At 41.3% G+C, this 10156-nt stretch overlaps 1 protein-coding gene across 1 annotated transcript in view; it reads right to left on the bottom strand.

Moving 5' to 3' along the window:
• Positions 1–1157: 1157 nt before the first annotated feature.
• Positions 1158–10156, bottom strand: part of CDHR3 (cadherin related family member 3) — a 63962-nt gene continuing 54963 nt past the window's right edge. Inside the window, exons 17-19 of the mRNA XM_025178714.2 lie at positions 8966–8997; positions 6844–6892; positions 1158–3631 (exon numbers count right to left, since the gene is read on the bottom strand). Of these exons, the coding sequence (XP_025034499.2) occupies positions 3243–3631; positions 6844–6892; positions 8966–8997 (470 nt within the window). The 3' untranslated portion in view covers positions 1158–3242. The remainder of the gene's footprint in view (positions 3632–6843; positions 6893–8965; positions 8998–10156) is intronic.

Below are 10156 nucleotides of genomic sequence, written 5' to 3'. Positions count from 1 at the left end.
GGGGCCAATGCAAAATTATTGTTATGCATGGTAAGACTCCCATTGATTTCAATGGGTGTTCAGTCAAGCCTTGTACATGATTGCATAACAAGTCACTTGTCAGGAGTTCTGACTCCCTTTTCCCCGCTACTCTAGACATCAGAACCCTCTTCTCACTACATCTTATATCTGCAATCAATGGTATCTGTTACAGATAAATTGTACTAGAATCTTCCCTTTTATACAGTATCCATTACTGTATATATCAGTAGATTTTTAAGGCCAAAAGAGGCAATTACAATCCTCAAAATTGACATCCTGCAGAGCACAGGCCATGGAATTTCATGTATAGCAAGCCCATAGCTTGTGATTGAGCTAGGCTACGTCTACATTGGCATGATCTTGCACAAATATTCTTTAACGCAAGAGTTCTTGCGTTAAAGTATTTGCGCAAGAGAGCGTCTACACTGGTATGTACCTTTGCTCAAGAGATGTGCTTTTGCACAAGAGCATCTGTGCCAGAGTAGACGTTCTCTTGTGCAAGAAAGCTCGCATGGCCATTTAAGCCATCGGGCTTTCTTGCTTAAGAAATTCATGTTGCCTGTCTACACTGGTCTCTTGCACAAGAACAGTTGCGCAAGAAGGCTTATTCCTGAGCAGGGGCATCTTAGTTCTTGTGCAAGAAGCACTGATTTCACACATTAGAAGGTCAGTGTTCTTGCGCAAGAACTCCCCACCAGTGTAGACAGGCAGCATGTTTTTGTGCAAAAGCGGCCGCTTTGGCGCAAGATCGTGCCAATGTAGATGCAGCCCTAGAGTATATCTTCTAGAAAGAGATGGCCACTCCTGATTTAAAGACTTCAAGTGATGAAAAATCTGCCACATCCCAAGGTAAATTGTTCCAATCATTAATTAACCTCCATGTTTAAAAACTTATATTTTAATCCTAGTTTCAGTTTGTCTAGCTTTAGCTTCCAACGGTTGGCTCTGTGATATCTGAATGCTTCGCAATCAGAACAAATGCAAGGATTAGTCCATCAGGTCGTCCTCCTCCCCAGAATGTGCCATACTGTATTGTATATTATTAATGTGTATGCGTCTTAGCTTTAGGCCTTCTGCTGTGGCAGAGAGAGGCTAAAGAACTGGATTTTTTTTATTTTTTTTTCCTGAAAGTGAGACCCAGCAGGGAGGGAGTTTCATAGCCCATGGCCAGTTTCTGGAAAAAGCTCTGTCCCCCTTGTATGAGACTGATGCTTCTGAAGTGAAACTTAGCTCCTGAAGGAACTTTCAGAGGTGATATGTGGGGCATTCAGAAACTATAGCAGTGAGCACCATAGGAACACCAACCAAGGTAAACAGAAAAGTGATTGCTGTCACTTTATCATAACTATAACGCAATTCATTTCTTTGCATGATGATGATGAATTTTCTTTACCAATGACAGGTGTACCTGTGATTTCTCTGAGCCATGCTGATCAAAAGATAAGAGTTACAAAACCAGTACCAGTCACTGCAGCACTTCTCATTATACTGGAAAACCACTTATGCAGAAATGGGATGTGTTTTATTTACATGAAACCACTACAAACAATCCTGGGCTGCAACTCTGAATAGGTAGTACAGTTGGTGCTCAAGGATCAAGCAACACTATAACAACCAGCACAGACACAGTAACTGGTAACATGCCCAGACGGAGCAAAGGCAGTGAATCACTCTTTCCTATCTCTAGTATTGTGTTGTTAAAAGACAAATTGGGTTTCTAATTGCCAAGTGCAATGTTGCCATGACTGAAGAGTTTCCCCTGCTTTCTTCTTTTCCCATTGCAGTTGGTGTTTCCTAATAAAACAGTTCATGAGCTAAACTGCTCCCAGGTCCTTAAAAGCAGCATGCTAATGTAACACCACAAAGGATGCCCCTACAATTAGTAGGAACCTAGCAATGGGAGACCTGGTCAAGTTCATTGCTTAAGGAATGGAATCAAGTCTTGTGTGCTTCCTTCTCAGTTCTGGAAAATCAGACTGCTGTTACTAGATTTGGGCCTGAAATACGGGTAGTGCCCCTGTAACATGGTGCCAGCTGACACGTCTGAAAATAAAATCTTAAATTCTGAGACAGCATAAAATGATTGGGCTTATTAGATCATTCTCACTGTACACAAGGAAAAAAAGCAGAAGATTTCTGAAATTTCATGCCTTATTCATAAATATTTTTGTTTTCAAACTAGCAGTTTCTTGCAATGATGCAAACACCCCTTTCCTGCTTCAGTCTTGTACACAGCATAAACGTCATACATTATCAAACTAGATGAGTTGTATTGTAATATATTTGTGAAATCATTTTTCTTCTGGGCATATTCAGCTTGATTTTTGCCAAATACAAAAGCTTCAGAAAAAGCGCATAAGGCGATGAAGTTGAACAGTAATAAAGTTACGAAAGCAAAATAAACTATAAACTTTAAGAGGAGGACCTAAAATAACAAATGAAGCTAGGGATTTTTCCATTCAAAAACATTTGCAAAACAAATTCATTTCTAAATCACAAAGGTCCAGATAAAAATAGTGTGACAAACACTGAACTGTTACTAACAAAACACTAGACTATTTAAATTGAATTTGTAAATTCTAATTTACATGCCTTTCTGTATGATTATTTTCTTTAATGAAAGAAACCTTTTCAGTTTCTTAGTGTTTGTTTTTGTGTTAAATAATCAGCTTCACTTTGCTTTTCTGGCATTTTTAGAAGAGCGCAGGGCTATGGCAGCGAAAGTTTCAATCAAGACACACATTTGTTTCCACTCTAAAGCATAATAACTTGCAAAAACCCTTGTTCATTTACATTCCCCTTCCCCCCATTATTTTAATACAATCAAAGGGTGCAATTTTGCCTTTGAGGCTGGAATGGAGACACAACACTTCCTGGATCTCTTTCTTACTGTGCCAGCTGCTATACTTTTTAAAGAAGTGTATCATGTATCCATTCTGTGGTCCTGGCCTCCAACTCTTGCCCACCTTCACTGGGGTAGCTCATGCTTCTAGCCACATTAGCCAACAGTCTCTGTGTTATGGGGGACTTGTGGATTGCATTTATGATTTGATCCATACAGCTGTGGTGAAAACTTGGTCCTATGTTTGGATGTAATTTACATGGTACTGTTCCCTGTAGGTGGTGCTGAGTAAGAAGCGTAAGTCCCTTTATCTGTTGATATTGTAGTGCTGGAGTGAAGGTTTTCCCATAATACACAGCTGAGATGACTCCCAAAAGATTTACACCACATTCTTTGAGACTGGCTTTAGCTGTAACTGAGGGTATAATTTGAGAGAGGGGTCTGGTGACCTGTCTGATGAGGCTGAATCCCTGGCCCCAAAATCTTCTCTTGGCTTTTGTGATTTCAGGCCACCCTTGCTAGACGTTTCTGCCTTTCCTTCCGAGGGCTTTGTTGCTATGTTATTCTCTGTTGTCAGCTCTCGGACCTTCATTCCAGCTTCTTGCTTGCTTGGAGTCCCTGTTCTGTCTTTGTCTTCTCTCCTGTTTGCTGGAGCAGCTGAAATTACCCATGCAACTGTATTCTTTATTCCTGGCTCAACAGGCTGCTTCGTGTCTTTCCATCTTCGGGCACCAGATTTTGAATTGAATTCATACATTTTGCCAGTGACTGGTTAGAGGGAAAAAGACAAACAGTTAAACTATTTCTCCTTTTAGCAGACAAATGGGAGGCAGTTGCTCTCAGTTAGCAAGGATTAAATCTCATCAAAAATCTCATCCTTGTGTAATGATCTAGAGTAGACCAGTCCTGAAACACATTGCTATCTAGACTAGGAAAGACCCTATGTGTGATAGGCTTGCTACCTCCAAGTAGCTTATTATTTATAAAAACAATTTGAAACCCCATATGGCAGCTATTGTAGACCTCACTTAACACCTTTAAACTCAGGTTGGTTGTTTCAAGTAGACCCCAGGCTCAGAGATCAGGCATCCCAAAAGATCTGGACTATTTATTGACTTCTTATTTGCCCAGAGTTCTTGTCCCCTGATAGATGCTCTATACTGTAGTGAAAGGTAATGGAATGATGTGTTCTCTCTGTCCACATGCTGGGGTAGTAGTTCATCATTACAGAGCCTCCCGTCTCAAATCTTTTGGTACTTTAGCACACTTTCGCTAGTGTTTCATTAGAAAGTGCCTATAACACTCTGTAGACTTTAATAGCAACTCTTCCCTTGTGCACTGGAAATGCATCCCCATTACAGCTCATTTACGTTCCATAGATATGTAGAGAAATTTCCTTGTGTTGAATATAATTACCCCTGTTTCTAAATTACTCCATACTTGTTAAGTGGATGAGGGAAATGGGGAACTAGAGGCATTTCCTGTTGTCAATTAAACATTATTTTTATCAAGTAGTGAGACCAAAAAAAAAAAGAAAATTACCTTTAAGGATTGACCAGAGAAGTGAAGGTTCTATGCTAGAGTTAGTATCAGGATTAATGGCTCCTGACAGATTAGTGTAATTTGGGCAATAAAAGATAAAATTGGATCTCTCCTCACAGATTTGTATGGCTACTTACAGATTACGTACTTTTGGAATATAAAAGAATAAGGAACATCTAATAGCCCTATGTGTAGCTATCAGCACAAAAGGCTATTGCAGAGGGTATAGCCTGAAAATGTAGATATCTGCATGCCCTCCAGCAAGTTTGGAGGACACCTGACCCAGCTCTGCTTGATTCTGCTGAACTGAGCATTTATTAATCCAAGTCTGAGAAGTGGGATGTTGTGGCACTGGCCCCAGGATGTGCTCATTTCAGGGGAAATAACCCCAGTGTTCATGGCCATTCTTGTTCTCAGCTAGCATAACGGTGGCCCATGCTTGGAAGATGAGTTTCCAAAACTCTTAAGATACTAATGTCCCCATATAATCAACCTACTCAAGGCTGCAGGAATGCACTTTTAGGGTATATGCACATCTTTACCACCCCTGCAACATCTGTACTGCAGCATACCACTTAGGTCATGGCATAAATGTCATCACATGGTGGTGCATTTCAGATCAGCTGAACTCTGTAGGCTCTAATGAATCTGAGCCTCCAGATTTTTGTATTTGTCACCTTTAGCTCTAATGTTGGTAGACATTGTTCTGGGAGCTATGACAGTGCCAAGATATAAAAAAGACTAGGTAAGTGAAGTGATAGCTTTGATTGGACCAACAGAAGTTGGTGAGATACGCTTGTGAGCTATTGAGGAAGAGGAAGAGTTCTGTGTAGCTTGAAAGCTTGTCTCACTGACAGAAGTTGGTCCAATAAAAAAAATACCACCTCCCCAATTTTTTGCTTTAGATCTAAGGCAGGCAGGAAAGACTACATAAAGAGCATGTCAAGTATTTGTACCCAGCAGGATGCACAGCTTCTACTAGCAGGTCAGGCTCTTGTACCAAATATGGACTTGCTGTAGAGCTTCAACCCCAGACAGACACATGAGAGATGTTACTCATGATGCCACCTACTGGCTGAATAGTGTTGCCTGATCTTTTGATTATGTATGAATTCTACAGAGCAGTGGTTCCCAACCTTTTTTATACCACAGACCGGCAAACCCATTCACAAACTTTTGGTGGACTAGTAACATTTGTTTGCATGTTCATTATGCAAATAAAATGATACCAACCCTCCAAAAGCCTGGTGCCCAGAGCCCCCCAGTGCCAGCCCTAATCCCTAGAGACCCCAGTCCTCTATCAACCCCCAATGCCAGCCACTGACCCCAGAGTCCCCTGCACCCAACCCTGTGCCAGCCTCCCGCCCTCCTCTCTCCCCTAGTGCCAGTCCCCTATCTCAAATACTTCAGTGCCAGCCCCTCACCCCATAGAGCCCCTCCCACCAAACCCCCAGTGCCAGCCTCCTGTTTCAAGCCCCACTGCACCCAGCCCCCCAGAGCCCACCAGTTCCAGCGCCCTGCCTCTTAGAGCCCCCAACACTAGTCCGCCCCCAGTACCTGCTGAATCCCCTTCACCTAGTCCTGCAGTGCCTCCCAGCTGCCAGCTGAGCTCTGCTGCCCGGGTTATGGCTTCTCTAAGGCTGCTGTGCCAGTTTATTATTTTATCAAATCCAGTGAGTTTTAAATTGAAGTGTCTGTGGAACTCCATTTGGGATGACAGGATGTGTGCATAGTATTCCTTTTAAAGACATAAACTTAATATAACATTTATTGTCCAGGAAAGGAATGGGCAATATAGGACATTCATTTCTGGAGGGAAACCTAAGACTGGGGGGGGAGGTGTTGGGGGCACTCTGCAGTACACCCTGTTCACCCTCTCTACAGACAGAGGGGTAGCTGAGCCAGATGGCAGTGCCAATGGGTGTTGTGTGAAGTTCTTTCTTATGTTTGTTTTAAATCTGCTGCATAGTAATTTCATTGGGTAACTATTTGCTCCTGTATTTATGTGAAGAAATAATAACACTTTCTTATTCACTTTCTCGTCGTCATGCATAATTTTATTAGATCTCTATCGTATCACATGATATTTTGTCTTCTTAGGTATCCCTTTCTTATTGGTTCCTAGCATTGTTAGCTTTATTGACTGCTGCTGCACATCGAGCAGATGTTTTCAAAAACTTTTCCACAAAGATTCCAAGATATCTTTCTTGAGTGGTAACAGTTAATTTTAGAAGACCCTATCATTTTATGTGTATAGCTGGGTTTATATTTTCCAGTTTGCATTACTGTGCATTTATCAAAATTGATTTGAAATGTAACTCCCATTCTCCTTGGAAACAAGCCTTAAATATGAAATGCAAATATCTAGCTAGAGTTAAGATAAGCAACACAGTTTATTTCAAGCCAAACATTTAAATTTACTCTTAATTTTTCTTTACCTGGGTCTCTAGCTTCTTCATCAAAGACAGTGTTTATCTTGGTCATTTCCTATGAAGAGATACACAATGTGAAATCAAGCCTGTGAAATAATTAAACAAGGAGGAGCAGTCACTTGGAAATTTTTTACCTACAGGGATTGAAGTAAATTTATATGACCTGCATGTTGCTTTAGGGTGAGTTTAATCGGAACTGTTTTAAAAAAAAAAGCCATTTTGGCATAGGGTATTGCTACCAAATGTTCAAAGGAGAATTAATGGGGTCTGACATGCTAAATGGCTCTAAATGTGCAGTCACAAAAGAGTCATCTCCAGTAGGGAAGGAGTTTAGGACTTCCCTATAAAAAAAACTTGATATTATTTTCTTACTACCAATCCCTTTCTGATGATCTATCCCATGGAATGGGACCATGATATTGAAAGACATTTAACAAACTTTAAGCCTTTATCATTTTTAAAAAGAAAGGGACCTTGACTACTTTGAGTTTAGAAGTAAACAAGCCTCTATTATGCCGGAATTAATCATGTCATTTTACTGCATCAGAATGATCAAAACTAAAAGATTTAGAGGCTGATTCTCCTCTCAGTTACACTGCTGCTGGTCAAGAGTAATACTGTTGAAGTCAATGAAGTTACACCATGTAAAATTGGTTTGAGTGGAGAAATAGGGCGCTGCTTCTGCTTGGCCTTCAAATAGTCTCTTTTATGACCCCCTGACTCTTTGGTCTGATGTAGGGGGGAATGGGAAATTTAGTCAGTGTGCAGAGGTGAATGGGGACATGATGCACCTGAACAACACCTCCCATAAGGCACTGTATTGGAATTTCTGAATAGAAAATGTTCAGGTTTTGGCTGAAAACATTTTGGTATATGGGTGTTTGGCTTTATGATGAAAAATCAAAACATATCACAGAAAGCAAACAGTGTTCATGAAAAAATTTGCTGAGTTGAAAATCGAATATTCCATTCTAAAACAGCTTTGATAGAAAAATGTTGACCAGCCCTAATGCCAGCCTTGTGTGGTCTGAACAGCTCATGATTCCTTATTTTCAATGCCGGCTTTCTCAGCATTTGATATCAGACGCTGGGCCAGGTTTAGGAAAGAGTTTTTCCAGTGTTACTAAATAAGAATCCTGACTTGGTTCACCTCATCTCCATCTCCTCATTCACTCCCTCTATAAATTGCACTTCTTCAGAACTGTCTTTCACCATAGTCCTCTCCACAGGTCGGAGGGAAACAAGCTAGACAGTTGAAAGCCTTACCCTAAAGGCCCACAATGAAATGATGGGCCTAACAAGTCCTGGTAAGTGTCACTATTCAGTCACACTGCTTCATGCTGCATCCTGTTACTCTCATAGTATTTTATGTGTCTGTCTGAAATGTAAATAGGTTCAGACAGGGATCTGGGCAATATGCCACTGAACTCAATGGAAGTTTTGTCATTGACATTAATTAAGCCTGGATTTCGCCCCTTGTCAGTAAAACACTGTTGTTGGATAAGGAGCTTCATGGTTAGTAGATGGGGCACCAGGCTGGGAGTCAGGACCTGGATCCTATAACAATCTCTGCCACTTATCTACTGGGTGACCTTGGGCAAATCACTTCTCTCTGTTTCCCTTCCTACTTATTGCCTGTCTTGTCTCTTTATGGAGGGGTTTTCACTTGTATATATGTATAGGACTTAGCACAGCAGGGCATCAGACTGAGTTGGAATACCTGAGTATTACTGTTATGTGAAAAATAAACCCACCGTCTTCGTTTAGATCAGATTCTCATTGCCTCATAATATCTAATGGGACCAGGTTCTAACCTGGGGTTATTGATCCACTTAGTAAAATTCCCATTAGTATTTCTAGTGATGGCTTCCAATCTTCTTTACATACCTATGAAAAAAACTCTCTCAGATCTATCTAAATTAAAAAATAACACCATTTGATATTTGAGATAATGGGTTTGTACAGTTACATAGGAAACATGTTGAGCATTAGAAACAAACTATGCCAAGAATTCCAACTTGCAATCCCTCTCATTGGTCTAATCCAAAAGTTCCACAGGTTACATGACCATGCTGCAGAATTGGTTTGGGCCAAACACTTGCTTTAGTTTGTGATTTAGAGTACTCACCAGAACCACTTCTTTCTTAACTTTCTTCTTTTCTGCTGAAAAGAAAATGCATATTCTAAGGAATCAGATTTTTCTGATGTAAAAAGTATACATTTGTAAGCAGGGTCTGGTAGAATGCTTCCCTACAGCTAGCTGGGAGGAGGAGAGACTTTCCATGTGATTGTGTAAATATACTTTGTTCCTTCTCTGCTTAGACAAAGTGATCGACTTTGGCTGGTGTTAGGTTGCAAATCACTGTAGTATTGTATGAAGGGGTAGTGAAATATGGTTACCAATGTTGTAATTATTATAGGGAAGTAGGACTGTGCTTAATCTCTCCCAAATGAGGGAGACACCCTCAGTTGAAAAAAACTTCATTAAACCAGGGGCTTGAATGCCAGGGCCCTGTGAAAGTAAGAGGGGTGGAGACACGTCCCAGGCAGGAGGTTTCAAACACTTCCCAAGGATTCTACCAGGACTGGTTTGACCTGTTTACTCCTTCCCCTACACTGTTCAAAATAAGAGCTAACTAGGCTTTATTAGGAGCCTCTTTGTTATGTTAAATGTTCAATCAGAGCTGAAATCAATAGGGGCAGGACTGTGTCTTCTGCACTGCCTGCCCAGTGCTGGAAACCACTGAAGCTAATATTTCAGATGGGGCATTGTTTATGCCCAGCCTGTAAAGAGTTTAAAATTACTAAGATTGATGTGTAGAGGTCGCAGCAGAGAGGTAGGTGGCAGGAGAAGGCTATTGACAGCCAGCTGATGAACAAAAGTGGCTAGTGAGGTGGAGAGGTGTAGTGAATGGCCAGCAGGGCAGCTGATGGAGAGGCATGGCAAGAGCAATGAGCAGGCAGCCAGCAGGTTGATGTTGGAGAAGCATGATGAGCAGCCAGCAGGGTAGCTGGTGTAAAAATGCAGCAAGAGCAGTGAGCAGGTGTCTAGTGCGAGCAGCCATCAGGGTGGCTTGGCAGAGAGGGGTGGTGAATGAGTGCCTGAGCAGCAGCGTGAGTAGGTGTTAATTTGGGAAAATAAACTAAGTTTCTTCCCTCCTTTTCATTAAATGTTTTGTTTCTATACTCAGACTCTGTGCTCTCAAAGGTGCCCAGGGGTATAAATTTCCCAAGTTACTGGATGGGGGCTCAAGCCAGTTCTGTGTTCTATCGATGAAAAGGAACCACTAGACCATGAACTTGGCCCTGGTTGCTGCAG

Source organism: Pelodiscus sinensis, chromosome 1 (assembly GCF_049634645.1).
Source record: "Pelodiscus sinensis isolate JC-2024 chromosome 1, ASM4963464v1, whole genome shotgun sequence".
In the NCBI taxonomy this organism is placed as follows: Eukaryota; Metazoa; Chordata; order Testudines; family Trionychidae; genus Pelodiscus; species Pelodiscus sinensis.
Note: the sequence above shows the minus strand (reverse complement) of the source record. Positions and strands in the feature narration are given on the sequence as shown.